This window comes from Schistocerca gregaria, chromosome 5 (assembly GCF_023897955.1).
Source record: "Schistocerca gregaria isolate iqSchGreg1 chromosome 5, iqSchGreg1.2, whole genome shotgun sequence".
NCBI classification, from domain to species: domain Eukaryota; kingdom Metazoa; phylum Arthropoda; class Insecta; order Orthoptera; family Acrididae; genus Schistocerca; species Schistocerca gregaria.
In genome coordinates, this window is record NC_064924.1 from 285,159,771 (window position 1) to 285,184,933 (window position 25,163).

A 25,163-nucleotide genomic window follows, 5' to 3' on the forward strand; every position below is an offset into this window, starting at 1 on the left:
CAGGTCTTTCTTATCCAAAAATCTGTTTAGATACCGAGTTGGTGACGTGTTGAGAAATAATACTGGACAGAAGAATGTGGACAATTTGCAGTGTTTTGTTTCTCCTCCAACACTGCAGCAGCGACTCGTCATTTACAATGTACAGTAAACAAGATAGAGAAATGGAAAGGTGGATTTTATTTTATTTTATTTTTTGAAGATAAATGTGTGTATGTTAAATTAAATCATTTGCGTCGTATTTTTAATTTACTTCACTTGCGTATGAAGGACACCGGTCCACATTTTAAAAGCGCAGTGAGGTTTCTGGACCTCATTTTTTTATTCCAAGCTATTGTGGCAACAAAACATAAAGGATCGGAAGGCCAGAACCCAGAAAGCACTAAATATCTTAAAGTACCTCAGCCACAGGTTTTGAGGAGTTGATAGGGTACATCTGCACCAATTTTAAAAGGCTTTCATGCGATCGGAGCTAGACTACAGATGCACAGTTTACGAACCAGCGAAACCTTCTTACTGGAAGATCACTGACGTTGTCCGCAATGAGGAGATCAGGATGCCACGGGCTCTTACAGGATCAACCCCATTCTAAGTCTCTGTGCTGCTACTGGGGAACCGCCATCCACGATCCATTCGCAACTCCTCTTGCTGCGTCCAGCCTCAATGTTGCCAATTCACCAGGAAATCATTGTGGGGTCTGCGGCTCGTTGGCAAAGATTTTGTTTCCTTATTTTTTCTATTATTGTACAATCCTTGGAGAGAGTCTAGTGAATGCGGCGGAGAACTGAACGTTTTGACTAGGACCGATTAATTAAATACGTGTTTAGGTAACCCAAAAAAGATGTTTCCTCAAAGCTTGCAACTATGACAACTAAACCCATTTGTGGGGGTAAATATAGTAGAGGGTGAGAAATGCTTGACAACAACAACCATGTTAAACTGGATGCAGGTTACAATAAGCATGTTAAAGTGTATGCAGGTAACATTAATTATGGAGAGCTGGTGAAGCCTGCACAGGACAGAGAAGCGTGGAGAGCTGCTTCACACCAGTCTTTGGAAAGAAGATCGCAATAACAACAACAAATTTTTCGAAATATTCGCAGTTTGACATAGCCTTTTAGTTGACCTTCAACTTTGTGAGACTTTTTCATTCTTCGACAGTGCTGGAAGAAAATCGGTAGGGCTGCGGCGTCAGGCGTCTCAAAGGCTGCTGATTGGCCAATGTGCGAAACATTCAAGAGAACGCTACAAGGGATATGGCACCGGGGCTATCACAGAAAACATGCGAAGCTCTCTGCAGGCAAGCAGGCTAGCAGTCATTCTCGGCAGCCATTGTACGATGAAACAAGTAAACTTGCAACAGATCTTATTCCATATGACATGCGATTAATACACTACTGGCCATTAAAATTACTACACCAAGAAGAAATGCAGATGATAAATGTGTATTCATTGGACAAATATATTATACTAGAACTGACATGTGATTACATTTTCACACAATTTGGGTGAATAGATCCTGAGAAATCAGTACCCAGAACAACCACCTCTGGTCGTAATAACGGCCTTGATGCGCCTGGGCATTGAGTCAAACAGAGCTTTGATGGCGTGTACAGATACAGCTCCCCATGCAGCTTCAACACGATACCACAGTTCATCAAGAATAGTGACTGTCGTATTGTGACGAGCCAGTTGCTCGCCCACCATTGATTGACCAGATGTTTTCAGTTGTTAAGAGATCTGCAGAATGTGCTGGCCAGGGCAGCAGTCGAACGTTTTTGTATCCAGAAAGGCCCGTACAGGACCTGCAACATGCGGTTGTGCATTATCCTGCCGAAATGTAGGGTTTCGCAAGGATCGAATGGAGGGTAGAGCCACGGGTCGTAACACATCTGAAATGTACGTCCACTGTTCAATGAGAACAAGAGCTGACCGAGTAATGTAACCAATGACGAATAACGCTTCCAATGTGCGTTCACCGCGATGTCGCCAAACACGGATGCGACCATAATGATCCTGTAAACAGAACCTGGATTCATACGAAAAAATGACGTTTTTCCATTTGTGTACCCAGGTTCGTCTTTGATTACACCATCGCAGGCGCTCCTGTCTGTGATGCAGCGTCAAGGGTAACCGCAATCATGGTCTCCGAGCTGATAGTCCATGTTGCTGCAGACGTAGTCGATTTGTTCGTGCAGATGGTTGTTGTCTTGCAAACGTCCCCATCTGTTGACTCAGGGGTTCAGATGTGGCTGCACGATCCGTTACAGCCATGCGGATAAGGTGCCTGTCATCTCGACTGCTAGTGATACGAGGCCGTTGGGATCCATCACGGCGTTCCGTATTACCCTCCTGAACCCACCGATTCCATATTCTGCTAACAGTCATTGGATCTCGACCAACGCGAACAGCAATGTCGCAATATGATAAACCGCAATCGCGATAGTCTACAATTCACCCTTTATCAAAGACGGAAACGTGATGGTACGCATTTCTCCTCCTTACACGAGGCATCACAACAACGTTTCACCAGGCAACGCCGGTCAACTGCTGTTTGTGTATGAGAAATCGGCTGGAAACTTTCCTCATATCAGCGCGTTGTAGGTGTCGCCACCGGCGCCAACCTTGTGTGAATGCTCAGAAAAGCTAATCATTTACATATCACAGCATCTTATTCTTGTCGGTTAAATTTCGCGTCTGTAGCACGTCATCTTCGTGGTGTAGCAATTTTAATGGCCACTTGTGTATTTTATTGGCAGGGCGCCGATTAACCCCGTCGACCGCCCCAAATCCAAAATTACTATTAAATGGTGTTTTCTCGCTGCAGATCCAAGAGTATGGCGTGCAGAAGAAGAAGCTGCCAACCGACTGGGCGCTGGGTAAGAAGGGCACCCCGACCACAGACGCAAATGACGCTCTGGCGACCAGGAAGCTGCTGCCCCTCGGGGGCTTGACAACGGGCTACAAGGGCTATGGGCTCGCCGCAGCCATCGATATACTTACTTCTGTGCTTGCAGGTAAAGTATTTCCTCTTCTGCTGCAACCCTGATGAGTGCCTGTGTGTGGAAACATTTGAGAAAGTATCGCCGCAGTGGCAGAATTTACGTTACTGATTTTTCAGTCATCAGGCCCAAAGCTTGCTTTGGTGCAGTACTCTGTCCCTGCCTTTTGGGAGCCGTCTTCTTCGTTTCAGCAAACGCTCTGTATCCCACATCATTAATGAAATGCTTTATGCACTCACATACTCATGTACTACTCCCAAGTTTCTTTCCTTCCACCATCTTTTAACCACAGTTTTCAGTAAAGATCGAAACGTAATATGTGTATATCCGTTCACTCTGATTCCTTGTGTTCTTTTACTAGGCATTTTTTGATTGGTTTGTTACGGTACATTGTTGAAAGTCTCTTCCGGTTTCCTGCCGGATCCTAAAATCAACTTGACTCGATATTTCGGCGATCCAGCTAGTCGCCATCTTCAAGAAAATTTTCCTTCTGCTGATGGTCCCGCTGAGAACTGATGCCATGCTGCAAATCGACGTCTTATATAGGCGACGGTTCAGTACACGGCGCATGCGCCGCGCATCACGGTTTCTGCCCTCCAAGACAGGGAGGTGGCGCCGCCGTTAGTGGAACACTGCTGGCAACAATATATCGCACTCAGGGCCGCACCGAAGAACGTTCAATTTTGATGCGAGACAATACAGGGTTCCACGTCTTGCTAAGAGGAAACCCATTGTCTCTGTTTATTAAATTATCCGGCAACCTAATTTCAATTGCCTCTTCATAGACACTGTTCCAAAAACCGGAAATGTTGGCAAGTACCACAGTTTCATCAAATTTCAAACTGTGTCCCTCATTTAAGCAGTGTTCTGCTACTGCCGATTTTTCCGGCTGTTGTAGCCTCGTATGACGGCGATGTTCCACACACCTGTCATGCACTGTGCGAATCCAACGGCCAATGTAAGCTTTCCCACATTGACACGGAATTTTGTACACACCGGGTTTCCTAAGCCGCGTCACGTAATTCATCTAGCACGCCGCTCACCTCCAAGAGGGAGCGAATTCTGGACACGGCTGCAAACATGCTTTCGAGCGACGCCATGGAAGCTTCGAGGTACAGAAGAGAGGAATGTTTAAAATTTTGTGATGCAGAGACTGGTTATTCATAAACAATGATTTTTCCTGCTGTGTGAACAGACTTAACCCTTTCAGAACCGAAACACTAAAAATTAAAATCTTTGAGTTTTGTAGTTTTTGTTGGATTGTTAGACATACATTGAGACAAAACAATGTGAAAAACAAGTGTTACATACATTACCTGAACACAAATGGCATGCTTTCAAATTGAGCCACTAAGCATGAAATGTAGTTACTTTTCTTGTTAAGGTAAAATGAAGTTCCTGTCTGCAGTTATAGTCATAAGGCTACTTGAGTGAGAGTACACTTCCATATGATTCCGTGAGGTTCCTTCCTTGTGGTCCAGGTACACATTGCCTTGAGGGCATTGTATTGGTGGATCCTTTGCTTTTGTTGCATGTTTTTCAACTAGAACAAAAGTATTTTTTTGGTTCTTTTTTCTAATCGTTCTTTGCTCTCACACCCTGAACTAATGCAAGACGACAATGATTTTTTCGTTCGAAAATCGATATCACTGTCTTCAGCAAACAAATCGTCTCCACTTTCACTGCCATTGTCAATCTCTGAGTCAACATCAGAAGAATTCCCTTCCAAAAGGCACGCCAGAATTTTCTATTCCTTTATTCTGCGATGGGATATTGTGTGAAACTGTAAATACAACAACCTGTAGCAACATTCATGTCGCCCTTAGAACTGCAGTGGTTTCAAAAGGAACCACCACAATAATTATGAAAATAAATATATAAGCTTAATTATTATCGCAATATACAGTACATAAATTTGGACATGATAGTTTTCTGGACCTAATCCATGTGAAAACCATGCCTTATAGAGACAAATTCAGTCACAATTTGAAAACAAAGGCAATCGTGTGCCTCTTACAGAAATGTCTCCTACTTTTGCTCGTCCAACTGCTAAGATGGTTGGTTGGTTTTTGGGGGAGGAGACCAGACAGCAAGGTCATCGGTCTCATCGGATTAGGGGCGGATGGGGAAGGAAGTCGGCCGTGCCCTTTGAAAGGAACCATCCCGGCATTTGCCTGGAGCGATTTAGAGAAATCACGGAAAACCTAAATCAGGATGGCCGGACGCGGGATTGAACCGTCGTCCTCCCGAATGCGAGTCCAGTGTGCTAAAACTGCTAAGATTTGAAACATATGAAGTAATTCAAGCAAGCAGCTGTTAGAGGGCAGCACCTACTGGAGATGTAAAAGATTGTTACAAATGTAGCTACTGTGCATTTGCAACGAAATGAAAAGCTCCTAGTTGGCTTCAAAGGGTGAATTCCTAAGGGACCAAACTGCTTAGGTCATCGGTTCCTAGACTTACACTACTTAAACTAACTTATGTTAAGAACAACACAAACACTCATGCCCAAGGGAGGACTCGAACCTCCGGCGGGAGGGGCCGCGCAGTCCGTAACAGGATGCCTCGCCGGCCGGTGTGGCAGTGCGGTTCTAGGCGCTGCAAAAAAAAAAAAAAAAAAAAAAAAAAAGTTTCAAATGGCTCTGAGCACTATGGGACTTAACATCTATGGTCATCAGTGCCCTAGAACTTAGAACCACTTAAACCTAACTAACCTAAGGACATCATACAACACCCAGCCACCACGAGGCAGAGAAAATCCCTGACCCCGCCGGGAATCGAACCCGGGAACCCGGGCGGGGGAAGTGAGAACGCTACCGCACGGCCACGGGATGCATGCCTAGGCGCTGCAGTCCGGAACCGTGGGACTGCTACGGTCGCAGGTTCGAATCCTGCCTCGGACATGGATGTGTGTGATGTCCTTAAGTTAGTTAGGTTTAAGTAGTTCTAAGTTCTAGGGGACTGATGACCTCCGATGTTAAGTCCCATAGTGCTCAGAGCCATTTGAACCATTTGAACAGGATGCCTCAAACAACGCGGCTTCAAAGGGTTGATAAGAGACAGCTGCGGCGAGTTGTTTTACTATATTGAGTAATGTTGATTATGTTACTCAGATAAGGGTTAAAAATCAAGGAACACATCATCTGCCACTGCTTCAGTTAATGAAATAAAATTTTATTAGACTTCACCTTCAGGTATTACACGCAAGTAAAATACTACATTTAGAGTAACATGCATACCTACAACAAGCACACGAACATTTTTAGATAATGAAACAAGGATTAGTTTGAAAAAAAATGAAATAGTTTAACTGTTTTTCAAAATATTTCCCTTTAATATCAGGGCATTTCTACATTTGATAACACCAATTCTTAAACGAATGATGCCATTCTTCCCGAGGCACTTCAGAGACCATATTTTTGCAATGATCCACTGGTTCATCTAACAACGAAAACTTGATTCCACGTATTTTATTTTTAATTTTTGTAAACAAAAACAAATGACAAGATGCCACGTGAGTGCTGTATGGTGGAATGAGCATGATGGCGACCTGTGGAGCATGAGTACTTAGTTTCTTTGTATCCATTGATGTGTGGTCGAGACAGAAAATTATTATTTCATGAGCTTTTTCAAAAAAATATGTTAAACAGACATTTGAGAACCGATTGCCAGTAACTCAACGCCCATCACGTCATGGTGTAATAACAATAGGCCTATTTTAGAAAAACAATACTGAAAATTCAACGGAGTTTTTTAGGCTTAGGTTATGTTCTAAAGACTCATTGAGCTTGTTTATTTTTCTTGTTCTAAAGACTCATTGAGCTTGTTTATTTTTCTTTTCAGGATCATAGCACTGAACAGTAGATTCATCATCAGTAACGATACTCCAAACCAAATTTGAAGTGTCGCCTTGGAATTGTTCCAGAGGCTTTCTGCACCAATCAGTCCGTTGTTGTTTTTGATCGAGGCTTAGTTTACGTGGATTCTGTCGATGTCAAAGTTTTCTCAGATATTACTATTGATGTAAAATGTTTTGGATTTGACTCATACCAGTGCTCAATGGTGCCTACATAAAGTCATATGATGTCCGTCTATATCCTTCAAGCATTGCTCAAACAGCGGCAATATTTTCATCAGTACGGGGCCTCCTTCACGAAAGTCATCACTAAACAAGTCTGTCTCTTTTGAATTCGCTGTTTAAATTAGAATTTGTTGCTTTAGATGGGGTTTATTCGCCAAATGTATTTCTAAGTCGATCTTCGCACAGTTTAGGCGTTACTGACGATTTAAAATCATAGAAAGTCATCTACTGTACATTACTGTTGCATATTTTGCATATTTTCATTTAATAATGTCATATGGAATAATGTTCTGGGGTAACTCGTCTTTAAGAAAGGAAAGTCTTAATTACTCAAAAACGTCCTGTAAGAATAATACACTCAAGTACCAAAGAAACTGGTACAGTTGCCTAATATCATGTAGGGCTCCCACAAGCACGCAGAAGTGCCGCAGCATGACGTGGCATGGATTCGACTAATGCCTGAAGTAGTGCTGGAGGGAACTGACACGATGAATCCTCCAGGGCTGTCTATAAATCTGTAAGAGTACTAGGCGGTGGATATCTCTTCTGAACAGCACGTTGCAAGGCAGCCCAGATATGCTCAATAGGGTTCATGTCTGAGGGGTCTGGTGGCCAGCGGAAATGTTTAAACTCAGGAGAGTGTTCCTGGAGCCACTCTGCAGCAATTCTGGACGTGTGGGCTGTCACATTGACCTCCTGGAATTGCCCAAGTCCGTCGGAATGCAGAATGGACATGAATGGATGCTGGTGATCAGACAGGATGCTTACGTACATGTCACTTGTCAAGAGTCGTATCTAGACGTACCAGGCGTCCCATATCACTCCAACTGCACACGGCCAATATGACTACAGAGACTCCACCAGTTTGAACAGTCCCCTACTGACATGCAGGGTCTATGGATTCGTGAGGTTGTCTCCATACCCGTACACGTACATCCCCTCGATACAACTTGAAACGAGACTCGTCCGACCAGGTAACATGTTTCAGTCATCAACGGACGAGGCGTAAAGCTTTGTGTCGTACAGTCATCATGGGTACACAAGTGGTCCTTCTGCTCCGAAAGCTCATATCGATGATGATGTTTTGTTGAATGATTCGCACGCTGACACTTGTTGATGGCCCAGCACTGAAATCTGCAGCAATTTGTGGAAGGGTTGCACTTACGTCACGTTGAACGATTCTCTTCAGTCGTCGTTGATCCCGTTCTTGCAGGATCTTTTTCCGGCCGCAGCAATTTGGAAGATTTGATGTTTTACCGAATTCCTGATATTCACGGTACATTCGTGAAATGGTCGTACGGGAAAATCCCCACTTCAATGGTACCTCGGATATGCTGTGTCCTATCGCTTGTGCGTCGACTATAACACTACGTTCAAACTCACTTAAATTTTGATTATTGCCATTGTAGCAGCTGTAACCGATCTAACAACTACGCCCGACGCTTGTTGTCTTATATAGACGCTGCCGCAATGTCGAATTTTGTCTGTTTGTATATGTCTGTATTTGAATACGCATGCCTATACCAGTTTCTTTGGCGGTTCAGTGTATATGGTGCTGACCCACAATCTTCTTGTAGACCTCAGTTTAAGGCGCTGGGTATTCTGACTACCGCTTCGCAGGATATTTATTTCATGAAGTTTGTTGTAAAATACCCACTGCAGTTCAAACGGAACAATGATATTCTCAATTATAGTAGAGAAGGAAAAATGGCATGTATTGCTGCACACTAAGTATGTCTTTAGCACAAAAAGGGATGCCAACGCTGCAAGTAAGCTTTTTGATAACTTACCCAGTGTTATAAAATGTCTGACGGACAGCAAGGTAAAATTTGAAGACAGACTGAAAATGTCTCTCCGTGACAATTTCTACTCCGTATAACAATATCTATTATTCCAATGTGTGAAAGGTGGTGCGTATGAATTACTAACTCACCCCTATGAACATCAAAAAAATTATCTTATAAATATTCAGCATGGAGCGTTATTTACAATCTAATTTGCGGGTGTGAATGTAGAATGACTCGTTCCATATCATGACGATTTATAGTACAAATAAACCATGAAACACGAAATTAACCAACCATCTAACTAACTAAGCGACTATCGCGGAACCCGGAACCCAGGATCGACTGCAGGTTGCCAACCTAACAGCATCCAATAACCAGAGGATAATACACTGCTATAAAAAAAAGACTTTGGGCGTCTGCCATACTCCATTGCGTAATAACTGAAGACTGGGTATGTTACCAAATTATACCTTTAGCTTTTCCAAACAAAGTGCACAACAAAACAACATTACATCCTCTATCGTTTACATAAAAAACTGAAATGTCCGACAGGTGTTGCGAACAAAGTGGAAAAGATCATTCATCCCGTCATCTTGAGTGCATTTCACTGGAGTTTGAGAGATTCAATAGCGTGCATGCCTTCTGCGAGCGTTTATTGCTGCCTCACATGTACGTGGCGTACTCCGTAAGAGCCTACGGATGTCGCCCTGTAGCACACGTTCTCATTCTTCAGTGGGAGCCCATGAGAGTTACTGTTAAGTCTGCGGTGAAATAGGAGACCAAGAACATATCTGTCAAGCGTGTCCCACATACGCTCGATGGGGTTTAGTTCGGGACTATTCGCAGGCCATTCCGTTCCTTCAATGTGCACGCTTTGCCAAGACATCCTTGGTAACGCCCGTCACATTAGCCCTGGCATTAGATGGAATTCAGGGCCACCACCGCATCCAGTAGTCACAACATGGGCCAACGGGATCCGTCCGATATACTTGCAGGCGGTAAGGCGACTATGGGCAAGATCCGTATGGTTGTCAACACCAATGCCTCCCGACAACATCACAAAACCTTGGAAATCTGTCGATTTGTTGGTCAACTTTTGGCAGGTACCGCTCACCACGGATCTCGGCAAACAAACACAACCATCACCTTGCCTCGAGGGGACTCGTCTGTGAATAACACGTTTCGCCAGAGACGAAGTTTCCAGTTGACGAGGGAACGTCAGAACTGGGGCGAGCTATAAGATGTCGATGTGCCAAGCGGGGTACCCAGACAGAAAGCCTGGGTCGTAAGGTCGTCTTTCGCAACCTGTGCATTACACTCTGACTTCCTTCAGTGGTTCCAATGGCCCGTCTGAGATCGTTTTGCAGTGCTCTGTCGGTATTAGTACGACGCTGCAATGCAGAGATGGCCTGATATCGATCTTCACGCGGGGTTGTAATACGTCGGTGACCTTGCCCAACTCTCCTTTTGTACTGACCTGTCTCCCTGCAGCGTGTCCACAACGTATGGACAACACGTAAAGAGGTATTGGTACCTGCAGCAACACGACCGCGAGTCCATTCTTTGTGGATCAAACAGGCCGCTCTTGCAACTTGCGCTGCATTAAAATGTCGCACTGCATGTGCTTTGTTGAATACAACCTCCACAAATGACAACTACCATCTGTGGACCCCACTGGAAAACACTACGGACACCAGTTCTCACTTCCTTCTGAGTGGTCAACTGACTAGAGATGGGTCGTTCGTGAACTAACCGGTCCAAAGGAGCGGTTCATCAAGATGAACGGAACGAGCGCTGAATGAATTCTAAGGAACGGTCTTTCATAGTTCACTTCGGTCACCGCTTTCTGCTTGTAGTTCCCGGGAACGTGAAACGGTCGGTCTCGTTCCCGCAACGGCACGTCAGCCGGTCTCATTCCAGCCTCGGTCCCGTTCCCATCTATCTCGGTCTCGTTCGGCCGGACTCGTCCTTCTTCGCGTGGCCACTCGTCGCAGTTCCACTGCCGACTGCTCATAGGTCAGTGTAGAGCTGTTCTTTTCGTTCGCTGCGCACGCCCATTATAGATCTGTTTCTTACATTTTTCGTACTCTGAACTTCTGGTTCTTTTCGTATTCAATTCAGCGTCCATGACCCGTAATTAAAATGTATATATAATTACGCAAAACTGTATAAAATTACGTGATATGTACTGAAATACATTTTTTCAGGTAACAAAACAGCATATCATCTTACTTCACTTTTTCGATAACAGCAAAAGAAATACGTGTAAAAAGGCAAGATTTTTTTTTATTACACATGCAAAGGAAGTCGGCACGGCACACACGAGTGGCCATTTTCCGTCTTTTTTTGATCCAAGGTAGAAGAACATGTTCATTGTTATGGAGGGTAGACCGACTTACAACCGAATGAAACCCGCGTTCAATAATCGAGTGTCTGGAGTCACATTTTGTAAAGAAAACTTCTTCAATTTTGGTTCTACAATATTGGTTCAGTGGTACCGGATGGCGCACGAAAAATCGACCCAGAGTATTAGACTGCTCATTGTCGCCTACCAATCGTCATCCATTGTTTCGAAGTTCTTGTTAGCATTCGCTTATTTGTTATTTCTTCACTGCCTATGTTATTCTGCTCGTAGCGGTCAACAAATCTTGCGTAATTGGCGGGCAGTCTGTACTCGGGGCCTGTTTTCCGTGAGCCACCTTATATTATTTCACTGCGCTCAGCTACATAACGCTACAGTTGGCTAAACGATAGGTTTTGCAGAATCACGAAAATTACAAGTGTGTGAGAATTCCGTTATGGACAAAAACTCTGTACTCCAGGGCGGAGGCAAGTGTCCCTTCTTGGCGCCTTCCATCTTCAATATTTTCAATTTTTCATAAGAACCGTTTATCAAGCACAAATGAACGGTGAACGAGTAAAAATGAATTGTTCCGAAAAAAGAGCGATCCCATTTCTACACCTGCTAGTGTAATGCACAACGTAGCCAACAGATGGTGAATGATTTTAATTCGTACCTACACTAACAGCGAAGATCTCAGGCCATGCAATGAGGCTGTAGGTACCGCTTGTATCAAAACAGGTTTAAAATACCGGACGTTAATATACGTGGTCACATAATTGTTTCGAACAGTGCATTACTGTATAACACACTTCAGAAGATACGGAGTCATAAACTTCGAGGTTTGTTAAAATCTAGGTTTTGCTTAAAATGGAGCGTAAATTACCGAGACTACATTCATCCTATGTTACCTAGCGAGGTGGCGCAGTGGGTATCACACGGGAGGACGACGGTTCTAATCAGCGTCCGGCCATCCTGATTTCATTTTCCGTGATTTCCCTACATTGCTTCAAGTAAATGCCGACATGGTTCCTGAGAAAGGGCGCGGCCGAATTCCTTCCCCATCCTACCCCAATCCGATGGGACCGATGACGTCGCTGTTTGGTCCTCTCCATCCTATCAACCAACCATCCTGTGTTACATAATGTGAGCACTAAGCGACTATCAAAAATATTTAAGCATAATTTCGCACCTTTTAAAAACTTTTTCTCGCTTGCATACTTCATGTTAAATATTTAGCACATTAACCCACTTGTAAATTAATCAGACGATTGAGCTCTGCTGGCCGTTATGGCTGAGCGGTTCTAGGCGCTTCAGTCCAGAATCGCGCTGCTGCTACGGTCGCAGGTTCGAATCCTGCCTCTGGCATGGATGTGTGTGATGTCATTAGGTTTAAGTAGTTCTAAGTCTAGGAGACTGATGACCTCAGATGTTAAGTCCCATAGTGCTCAGAGCCATTTGAACCATTTGATTGATGCTCTCTTAGACATGAGAGTTCGATATATTAAAATAACTGAGGGCTTAGTGATAGCTCAGAAACGTCCTCTAAAGAAGTTAATTTTTTGGTGTACACAAAAAAATGATAATTGACGGAGTATTAGAGCAAATTCAACAAACTACACCGCAGTCAAGTCGCAAAACATTATTAGAAAGCTCTTATCAAATATAAATAAATTGCATCTGTTTTTTGAACCATGGCATTCTAAAAATTTTCGATGTCACCCTCATACTAGTAAATATTCTACAGGTCCCCACAACCTTAAGGCAACTTGCTTCAGAATCTGCTTCAAAAAATCGATTTTTTGTTTTTCGTCTCAAACAAAAAATGGTTGTAAGCACTATGGGACTTAACATCTGAGGTCATCAGTCCCCTAGACTTCGAACTACTTAAACCTAACTAACCTAAGGACATCACACACATCCATGCCCAAGGTAGGATTCGAACCTGCGACAGTATCAGCAGCGCGGTTACGAATTGAAGCGCCTAGAAACGCTCGGCCACAGCGGATGACCGCCTTAAATCGATATTTAGAGTTTTTTGAACAAAATGGTGGTTAAAAGAACTGATGTGGACATCAGGAAGGTGTTAAAAAATGAACTTAAATATCTTTCAGTGTGCGTCGACACCCATGTTACCACTGCTTTAACTTGTCAGTGTTGTCATTAGATTTCTGTTTGTGAAACTCATACTATACAACAGATTATTTAGTTGACAGCCCTTTTAGAAGATACGCTTTGCGATGCTCTTACGTTACCTTGTATACCTTTGGTTTTCGAGCACTGTTTTTCTTAAAACTTTTCTGTAGATTGAGTTGCTGCTATTTTGTTGTTACCCAAAGGTGTGTGTATTGTACTTTGCGTATTGAATCGGGGACCTAGGGACGATGGAGAGGCTTCGTCCCGCCATAGCCCTCAGTGTTCACAACAGGCAACAGCAGTCCACCCAACGCCCCACACCGAACCCAGGGTTATTGTACCCAGAGGTAGTAAGCATGTAATCTATTTTTGCTGTGGAGCGGTTAGCAGAAGTGATGTTCTAGAGTTGCTAAGAGTATACCAGTCTGGGTTTAATATAAGACATTCACTGTTGACAGTTGATTCCATGAGAACTGCCGAATCAGAAAATGGGTACTTGAAGCAACTAAGGACGCCAGAATAACAAAAAAAAAAAAAAAAAAAAAAACCGACGAGAGATGATAAGGAACACGTAAACCAGGAAGATTATGCAAGTGGAATGTATTAGGAACAATAAAGATGAGTTACAGACCGCCGGCCAGAGTGGCCGTGCGGTTCTAGGCGCTACAGTCTGGAGCCGGGCGACCGCTACGATCGTAGGTTCGAATCCTGCCTCGGGCATGGATGTGTGTGATGTCTTTAGGTTAGTTAGGTTTAATTATTTCTAAGTTCTAGGCGACTGATGACCTCAGAAGTTAAGTCGCATAGTGCTCAGAGCCACCTGAACCATTTTTAGTTACAGATCGAATGTAACTTCGAATTTAGGTTCTCGAAAGTTAAATTTTCTGACATTTTTATTTTATGTACCAACATTTGGTCAAAAAAAAAAAAACATAGTTCAAATGGCTCTGAGCACTATTGGACTTAACTTCTGAGGTCATCAGTCTCCTAGGACTTAGAACTACTTAAACCTAACGAACCTAAGGGCAGGACACACATCCATGCCCTAGGCAGGATTCGAACTTGCGACCGTAGCGGTCATGCGGTTCCAGATTGAAGCTCCTAGAACCGCTCGGCCACAGGGGCCGGCAAACGATGGAGGATGTAATGTTGTTTTGTTGTGTACTTAATTTGTGAAAGTTATGTATCTGTTTCATTATATATATAAACAGTTCATCAATCCTGGAAATAAAGAAGTCGACGATTATTGTCTGTTGACGACATAAATACTGGCAAGATATCGGTCTTGGTAATTCCAAGATAGTCGAGAATAATTTAATGTTAAGTCTGAAGCCAGATAAAAAATGACATAAGAAATATTTTTGTGTGTAACATAATTAAAAACTAACCATTTTTTCTGTTTCTTTCCCTGTACTTGTACTGTGAAACCACGCTTCCTCCAAATTTCGTGATTCTACACTACTGCCCTTTAAAATAACTACACCAAGAAGAAATGCAGATGATAAACGGGTATTCATTGGACAAATATATTATACTAGAACTGATATGTGATTACATTTTCACGCAATTTGGGTGCATAGATCCTGAGAAATCGGTACCCAGAACAACCACCTCTGGCCGTAATAACGCCTGGACATTGAGCAAAACAGAGCTTGGATGGCGTGTACAGATACAGCTGCCCATGCAGCTTCAACACAATACCACAGTTCATCAAGGGTAGTGACTGGCGTATTGTGACGAGCCAGTTGCTCGGCCACCGGTGACCATACGTTTTCAATTGGTGAGAGATATGGAGAAGTGCTGGCCAGGGCAGCAGTCAAACATTTTCTGTATCCAGAAAGGCCCATACAGGACCTGCAACAAGCGGTCGTGCATTCTCCTGCTGAAGTGTAGGTCTTCACAAGGATCGAATGAAGGGTAGAGCCACGGGTCGTAACACATCTGAAATGTAACGTCCACTGTTCAAAGTGCCGTCAATTCGCACAAGAGGTGATCGAGACGTGTAATCAGTAGCACCCCATACCTTCACGCTGGTTGATATGCCAGTATGGCAATGACGAATACTCACTTCCAATGTGCGTTCACCGCGATGTCGCCAAATACAGATGCGACCATCATGATACTGTAAACAGAACCTAGATTCATCCGAAAAAATGATGTGTTGCCATTCGTGCACCCAGGTTCGCCGTTGATTACGCCATCGCAGGTGCTCCTGTCTGTGATGCACCGTCAAGCGTAACCGCAGCCATGGTCTCCGTAGCCCATGATGCTGCAAACATCGTCTGTTGACGACATAAATACTGGCAAGATATCGGTCTTGGTAATTCCAAGATAGTCGAGAATGTTTTAATAATGGTTGTTGTCTTGCAAACGTCCCCATCTGTTGACTCAGGGGTTCAGATGTGGCTGCACGATCCGTTACAGCCATGCGGATAAGATACCTGTCATCTCGACTGCTAGTGATACGAGGCCGTTGGGATCCAGCACGGCGTTCCATATTACCCTCCTGAACCCACCGATTTCATATTCTTCTAAGAGTCATTTGATCTCGATTAACGCGAGCAGCAATGTCGCGATACGATAAACCGCAATCGCAATAGGCTACAATCCGACCTTTATCAAAGTCGGAAACGTGATGGTACGCATTTCTCCTCCTTACATGAGGCATCACAACGTTTCACCAGGCAACGCCGGTCAACTGCTGTTTGTGTATGAGAAATCGGTTGGAAACGTTCCTCATATCAGCACGTTGTAAGTGTCGCCACCGGCGCCAACCATGTGTGAATGCTCTTAAAATTAATCATTAAATATCACAGCATCTTCTTCCTGTCGGTTAAATTTCGCGTCTGTAGCACATCATCTTCGTGGTGTAGCAATTTTAATGGCCAATAGTGTATTTTTAGACTAAAATCTTACATCTGAAATGATATGACTGTAGTCTACTTTGTAGTTATACGGGTTGCTGATGTGTACTTAAATTTTCAACCACATAAGTAAGGTAGTCAGGGCATAGATTCCAAGTATAGGCCATCATATAAGAATGTAGTTTACTGATATTCAGAAAAATGTTGTAATAAAGTCAATGTGAGAAATAATATGATTTATTATGTCAGGCTGGTGCAAAAGTTGGTAGCCTTTTTGCTTCACATGGTGGTATTCCTCTTCCTCTGGCTTTCTTTATCGAATGTCATTTTTTACCTGTAGTTCATTGTTGGTATTTGAGTTTACATATTATTATTTTGTCATTTGGAGATTGTAGCGCTGCAGTCATGGACTGTGCGGCTGGTCCCGGCGGAGGTTTGAGTCCTCCCTCGGGCATGGTTGTGTGTGATTGTCCTTAGGATAATTTAGGTTAAGTACTGCATAAGCTTAGGGACTGATGACCTTTTCAGTTAGTCCCATTGAAACGTCCCCTTTGAAAAATTGTACACGACTGTGCTTAAACTGACACACAATAGTTTTAGCACAACGCAATCTGACTTTCAAAAATCCCTACAAAAGAATGGCCTTGACTAACATTAACCTATACCTTTCACAAATCACTTACTTCACAAAAAAATCTTTGTTACTCGAACTACTGCAATACAGCGAGTACCACTACTGCCAGCTAAATAAAAGATTCAAACTACTGAAGGCACTAACTACTGATAGGCATAGTTAGCGAATGAAAGATTTTAATAGAGTACAAACAATGTATTTACCTTAATAGTCATAATATATATATATCAGTTCATGACACCAATTCTCACAATTTTCAAAACTCCGCCATCTCTCTCCCCACGTCCACCACTGCTGGCGGCTCACCTCCAACTGAGCAACGCTACGCGCTGTTAGCATCCAGCTGCCGCTGCCCAACACTACAATGGCAGACAACAATGCAAACCAGCCACAGACTGCACATGGCACAGCCAGTGATTTTTATACAGAGCGCTACGTGGCGGCGGCATTACCAATAAAAAAACCTAAACAGCCTACTTACATAGCCCCCATGCTCCCTACAAAAAAATTAACAAATTGTTTTGGGCAGTGGCCAATACAGATTTGAAAAATTTTTTCATAATTACAATGACAAAGAAATGAAATGCACACACTTATCGATACAATGTTGGTCAAAAGCTAAAATTTTCTCACAATCCATAAAGACAGTCCTGATCATTCATCAAAGTAAAATTGTAGTGTTTTTCTCAAAGTCTGAGTAGTAAAAGAAAATGCACACGGAAGTAGTGGATTTCAATGCAGTCTTGAAGAAGTAGTGTTGTCCTTCCAACGGAAAGACAGTGCTGACTCTTGACATGCAGACAGGTAATGGGGCACAACAGAGCAAACCCACAGCAGAGTCAGTCGAAGTTTTCAAGAATATTGTTAGGTAGGTCGTCACAGAGTAGACCCATTGTAGTCCTGGTAGAGATTACGGTATTGGTGGGCCACCAGAGGTGTAGACCCACTGCAGTCCCTGTAGAAATAATGGTATCGGTGGGTCGTCAAAGGTGTAGACCCACTGTAGTCCTTGTAGAGATGGCCAGCAGCCATCTGTTTGACTGTACAGGTGCACAATCACCATTGAAGAGTCATGCGGATAATATAGCAAGTCCATAACCACCACTTGTGCACTCACAAAAATTGTTTTTGAAATGTTCTTACAACCAGCAATGCTGTTATCCAGTCTCTTACTGAATTATTAACACACGTGCAAACACTATCAGTCCCTACTTCTCACATATTGTCCATATACTATGACCAACAGAAATGTGTGCAGTGAAATGTAATTTACAAGTTACTTAATTTGATGAACTGGTGTCAATTACAATTTTATAACATAAGAATACAATAACAAAGGTACAAAATATATCATTAAAGAACATAACAATACAGATAACATTTGTAGTAGTACAGGCTTTACAAAAGAATCGAAATAGCAAATACATCAGTGTTACAAAATTACGACATAAGTACATACATAAAAGATCAGAATAACTTTTGAATCATCAACTTCACACATGAGCATTAAAACAGAACAGAATAAATAATTTCTAAACATATTTACAAAGAAAACGACATATTATTAATGCAAATTATATTTGAGGATAACAGTATTCCTCATCATAGTGAATGTAGCTGAATATTAGAAAATTCTACAACATAAGTATTATCAGATGAACATATAAAGACAGGAAGAACATAAATACACAAGGGTACACAAACACATAGTGGGATAACACAAAAGGAAAGGACAGGGTTTGTTTTAAGTGTAACGTTTGGTACTGCAGTATAACCCAAAACTTCATTCTGTAGATCTTTCGTCATATCTCAACATTTGTTTCCACCAAAAATATCCTATCCAAGCATGCTTTCTGTATTTTGCTCACATCCTCTTTCAAAAATAGTTTTTCTCCACTGTACACTACTTTTTTGGCCAAATCATTTTCTTATAGCTTCTCAATGCATTTCTTCCAATTCATAACTCGTTCTCTTATATAGCCTACCCCATCTTAAGCTAACTTAAATCTACTGAGCTCAGATGCTAAACTAAGGGACGAGGCAAAGCAGCGGCACAAAACAATTATTACAAACAGCAATGACAAAAAAAATGCAAGTAAGCATAGCGAGCAGCAATAAATGTAATAATTTATATCTAAACATGACAAAGCTGAAGCAGAAAAAATATTACTGTAAAAATGTTTCATACCTATGTCACATCTTAACACCAGAGTGATGCATCACGAGAACATACGCTAGCAGATAAGTTACCAAATCGTAAAAAAATTATTTTTGCAATTCCCGTGATGGGAAATGTCTATTTGTGCTCTCTTTTCCAAGAAAGTAAATCATAAAATGATTCTTTACTGGGTCTGTAGACAGAAAATAGTGATATTAGTACATCTATTAAATTTTATTTTAACCTATGCTGCAGAGCAGATAGAAACTGAATATTAAACAAAATGAGCAATCTCTCAGCTAGAAAGACAATAGATATAAAATGTTTCTCATCATTTCATTTCAGTAAATATCATAAATTAAGAACTCTACAGTGTAATCATGTTTTCAAGTTTGAGGGTGCGGTATTTACGATGCTTTCTACAAAAGAATGTCAATAGCGAGGATAATGGCCTCTTTTTTTTTTTCACCTGTGTCTCCGACAGGCACACGCTGGCTTTCTTTTGTCAGGTGGTTGTCGCGCAGCTGGGTGCCCACGACGCATTACGTGCAGGTGGTCACTTAACTGTCTTATCGAAATATTTACGACACCAGTTTCCGCTATGGTGGCAGTCTCATATAAAAAAAATTCACAGGTCAAGAATTTGCGTTACAAATCTGTAGAAATAAAATCATTTAAATATAATAGTGTCCAAAAAACTTTCACCAGCATTGTAATACATTACGCATTTACACACATTTCATAACTCTTAAAGTACGATTCTTGGTTTCCAACATCCTTTTTCACAAACCAGAGTCCCTAACCACTACACATTATCCCTTACCTTATTGCACATATACATATTCGTCGACACTTTTTCAATATTTCATCGTAACAGATTAGTAGCATAACCAAATAACTCACATAGCATCAGCTTAAACATACCTCAGTAGCATAATTCACATCGTCGTCGTAATAATATCATAACACCTCAGTCAAATTCTCAAAATCTCCGTAGCTTCCTCCAATAATTTCAAAACCTAAAATAAAATTCTCTGCTCAATTCAAAAATGTCATCTGCCTCAAACGTACTTTAAAAATCGTGATCCCATACTAAATACACCATTCAAAGCTCTCATAGTATCACAATGGTTCTGAAAAAGTATGAACAGTTCACAAAGTACAGACAAAATACAATTTCATAAGTGTGAAGTTATTCAACCGTGTAATTACGTAAACATCTGTCACTGAAGTAGTAAAATAAATATTTGTCTCTCTCAGTTAAATGATCAGATAGCTGTGAAATTCGGTGTTAGAGAAATATGGTACCAATGTGTAAAGTTGTATAAGCAAATACCATATTAGCTAGGGCTCCTTGTGCTTGCCAAACACATGGTACACAAAGTAAGCGTGTACCCCCCTAAGGATTAATGTAATTATATCCTCAGATGTTGCAGATTACAGCAATGGAATGAAATGTATCACGGAAAACCTTTGTATCATTGTACTTCAAATATCTTTAAAAATAAATATTTTCAGTACAAAATTAATCACTCAACTACCTGTACTGTAGCGCTAAACTGTGCGTCGTGTTGTAAGATAATCTCTGTGGAAGTGTCCTGGTTATCGTCCTCCAAAAGCTAAGTTCTGCAGAAGTCAATGTACTCACCTCATGATAAACAAAAGTGAAATTGCTGTGATGAAGTAAGTACTGTACTGTAACGTATTGTTATGCTACAGAAAAGGCTGTCTCATTATAGCTATACCACAAACGTTACTACTAAAACATGTTTTACTTTCCAGAAAAATTCAGAAAAACTGTGCAGATATAAAACAGATAAACTGCAAAAGCAACATTGTAAATTGTCACTCATTAGTAGCGTCGTGATAAAATCGTGTAGCTGTCACATAAACTAACCACTGTGTCATCTGGTATCTCACAGAAAGTACTTTAAATCCAGAATGTATTTTCAAGTAAACCAAAATGTTGCATTAAAATCTCATTAGCAATACTGGTAAATGTTCTAAGTATGTGAGCCTTATAGTCGTTACGTAACCGTGCAAGTAACAAGCAAGAAAGTACACATGCAATAACACAGTGATGTCTGTTCACTATAACAATGCACTCGTAAATACTGTCTAAATAAGTTCTCTAAGTTCTAGACTGGATAGTTAACTTCAAAACATTGTTGCATGTTAACAGTTTCTCAGTGTGACAAAGCATACTAGAAATGTTTTATGGCAAAGACAAAGTTAAAAAGCAGATTATCTTTCAATAAACGGTTTTACATGTGAAATGTGGTGTAAACCTTTACACTTCCTAGTACGCAGACTGTCAACTGAAAAGCAATTATCATGTGATTACGTCGGTAAAGAATACTGGAGTTTTTCTCAAGGTTAGCGTCTATGTTATTTTTCTCTGAGCCAGCCGGCGCACGCGGCTGCCTGCGGTGCGAGTCATTGTCTGTCTCTTTGTTGGCGCGCGCCGTTATTGGGATTAGGAGACCTAACTTCTACAAATTCACCTTGACGAGAAGGCCCTGCCCTGTTTGAAGCTCGCCAGTTCTGATGGATTTCAGGTCTGTCGTTTTGTCGGTAGTTTACATAGTTTCTTGTTTGTCGGTCACGTGGTGGAGAATTTCTCTCTGAATCGTAACTGCGCGCTGGACCGTTGCGTCTAAAGTTATTCTGTCTCTCTTGATAGTAATTATTTTGGTTCCCATATTGTCTGTTTCTCTGATTGTCTCTGTGATAGTCACTACCGCGGAGAGGTGACCTTTCCCTGTAATTATTACTAACCTGCCAACGGTTGTCATACGGGTGGTGTCTGTTTTTGTCACGATTTGTATTGTGAGAATAGCCTTGTCGTGTGCAGTTATTATTTCTTTCATCGCGGAATTGCGACGGATGTGACCTGTAATTGTTGTGTTCCTGTTTTCGCGTTCCGCGATTGTCAGTGTCAATTTCTAATTCTTGTAAGAGTCCCTGAAAAGCTGCAATGTCGTCTTTGCAACGGCCTGCCAAAATAATATGCCGTAAATGTTCAGGCAATTTGATTAAGCAAATGCGGATGAGTTCTGACGGGCTGTATGGGTTTGACAGGTACTGATTCTTGTGCAACATGTCTTCAAAATATTTCACAAGACTGGAAAATTCAGATTGTTCGAAATGTTTCATCATCATGATGCCATGTTTTACTCGGTCTTGTGTGGCTTGGGACCAATATGCTGAGAGGAAGGCATGGTAAAATTCTCCTTCACTGTGGCAATCGTGAATGACCGATCGCATTCTTACAGCTGGTACATTCTCTAAGTAGCCACACATAAATTCTAATCTGTGCTCTAGTGACCAGTTGGGAGGAAAACAATGAGAGAATTGATGGAGCCACGCTTATGGATGAATGTCGTTGCCAGAATTCTTAAATGTTTTGAATTTACGTGTAGTAAATCATCGTGGCGGCGGGTCGCATATCGGTCATTGTTACGTCGTTTCGGCGGTTCCATCTCAAAATTCGGTGTACTTTGCCAGTTTCTTTCATAATTTCCGAAATGCCCTGTGTTACTATTTTGTGGCTTTTGCGTATTTCTAAGTCCGTCTTCCCGTGTTAGAGCGCTAGTGTCCTCTGAAATACATAATTCTTGTATTACCTGTGTCAGCTGATCTTGTACTTCCCGGATTTCTCTTTGGTGTTGCGTATTAATGTGATTCTGATTTTGTTTCAATTTTCTAATTTGTTCTCACTCTTCTGTGTCATTAAAGACTACCAGTTTTGTGTCATTCAGATTATCATCTACCTTCGTAGATAAATTATTTAGCTGATCCGAAAGTTCAACTACTTTCTCTGATAATGAACTAATGTCCTCCATGTGTCTTTCTGAATCAATTTTCAGAGTATCTACTGTGTCCTTTAAGTTTTCTTGAGTTTTTGCAAGTTGCGTAACCGAATCGGTAGATGCAATTGAGTCAATTTTAGCTTGCAAGGTCTCATGATTTTCATGAACAATTGTTTGCAGTTCTTTTATGGCTGCTTCGTGATTCTGTAATGCATTTTCATGCCGCGAAAAAATAGGTTGGAAATGCTCACAAATTTGTGTTTTTACGTCATTACAGACTTTTTGACATTTCGATTCGATTTTATGTAATTCAGTAGTTAAATCTTCACGTGTTTGTTCAAGCGTATGTTCCACTGAGTCTAACTTTTGAAGCTTTTGCTCCATTGCGTCTAACTTTTGCTGTGTTTGTCTCTGATTTTGTTCCATTGTGTCTAACTTTTGAAGATTTTGTTCCATTGTGTCTAACTTTTGAAGCTTTTGCTGTGTTTGTCTCTGATTTTGTTCCATTGTGTCTAACTTTTGAAGCTTTTGTCCCATTTGTTGCATTAATTGTAATAACAATGCACTGGTGTCTGAAACATGTTCCTTAGTGCTATTCGGCAATGCATTTGAACCGGCAATATTCGCAGTTTGAAAAACAGAAAATGTGTCTTGACTTATTTGAGAAAGCGGTGAGGACGCAAAACCTGAATCTACAGTATTTGCAAGAATGTGTCCTGTCATTTCAGAATCCTGAGGCGAGCTGTTGCCGACTGATCGATCGATAATTGTTCCCTGTTCACTACTTATTTCACTGTCTACACCATTGTTTGCAGCCCGCTCCATTTCCCTATGTACAATTACCAAATTACTACTTTGAACATTAGTTAATTCCTTACACGGTGGCCCTAACACACTGCTTTCGTCTTCATTTCTCAGTTTACTTTGTAGCCTAGTATTACGTTTTTCACACGTCATTATTGTCACAATATTTCACACGACAAGACATAAAAACACAATTTGAAGAGCAAAAATAAGAGAACACATTGACATAGCAAATAATATCTAGTTAATTGCAAGCGCAGCTGCGAAATACTTGGTGCAAATCTACATGCATGCCACAACTGTTTTACTGTACAGCAATGAAAGACTACAACTACAAAGGAAATTCTATGATTACTCGCTAGCAATAAACAAAATCTACACTAATTACACAAACTACAAGAAAAAAATCAGAAGATTCCAGTGAGGTATCCTCGGCTAAGAGTCGACATATGAAACGTCCCCTTTGAAAAATTGTACACGACTGTGCTTAAACTGACACACAATAGTTTTAGCGCAACGCAATCTGACTTTCAAAAATCCCTACAAAAGAATGGCCCTGACTAACATTAACCTATACCTTTCACAAATCACTTACCTCACAAAAAAATCTTCGTTACTCGAACTACTGCAATACAGCGAGTACCACTACTGCCAGCTAAATAAAAGATTCAAACTACTGAAGGCACTAACTACTGATAAGCATAGTTAGCGAATGAAAGATTTCAATAGAGTACAAACAATGTATTTACCTTAATAGTCATAATATATATATATATATATATATATATATATATATATATATATATATATATATATATATATATATCAGTTCATGACACCAATTCTCACAAATTTCAAAACTCCGCCATCTCTCTCCCCACGTCCACCACTGCTGGCGGATCACCTCCAACTGAGCAACGCTACGCGCTGTTAGCATCCAGCTGCCGCTGCCCGACACTACAATGGCAGACAACAATGCAAACCAGCCACAGACTGCACATGGCACAGCCAGTGATTTTTATACAGAGCGCTACGTGGCGGTGGCATTACCAATAAAAAAACCTAAACAGCCTACTTACACCATAAGATTTCACACACATTTGAATATTTTTTGGAGATTGTTAGTGGCTCTGTGGACGCTATAAAATGGACCGCTAAGTGCAGAAAGCGTAACATAACGAGAAATATATTTTGTCTACGTTTAGTAGATTAGTGACAGCAACTGGGGCAGCCAGAAACGTTTGAACCGTATAAGGGGATACTGCCATTGTACTGAGCACGGTAACAAAACGGTTTTCTCGTTTTAAGGAGGGTAGTTCTGACATTAGTGACTCGCCATTCTTAGGAAGACCTTCGGAGTTTGATGAAGATCATTTAAACGCAATAATCCGCCATGATTCACGTCAGTATACTTCAAAACTGGCAAGCAATGAACAGTGATCATTCCATCGTGCGACATTTGCATGCAGTGAAGAAGGGTAAAAAATCAGGTGTGCGGGTAGCGCAAGCTCTAAACCAAACTTAAAAGTTCAGCGGCTGACCATATG

At 41.5% G+C, this 25,163-nt stretch overlaps 1 protein-coding gene across 1 annotated transcript in view; it reads left to right on the top strand.

Annotated features, from left to right (window-relative positions):
- Nucleotides 1-25,163, top strand: part of LOC126272448 (uncharacterized oxidoreductase YjmC-like) — a 108,698-nt gene that overhangs the window by 64,887 nt on the left and 18,648 nt on the right. Inside the window, exon 6 of the mRNA XM_049975324.1 lies at nucleotides 2,825-3,014. Within this exon, the coding sequence (XP_049831281.1) occupies nucleotides 2,825-3,014 (190 nt within the window). The remainder of the gene's footprint in view (nucleotides 1-2,824; nucleotides 3,015-25,163) is intronic.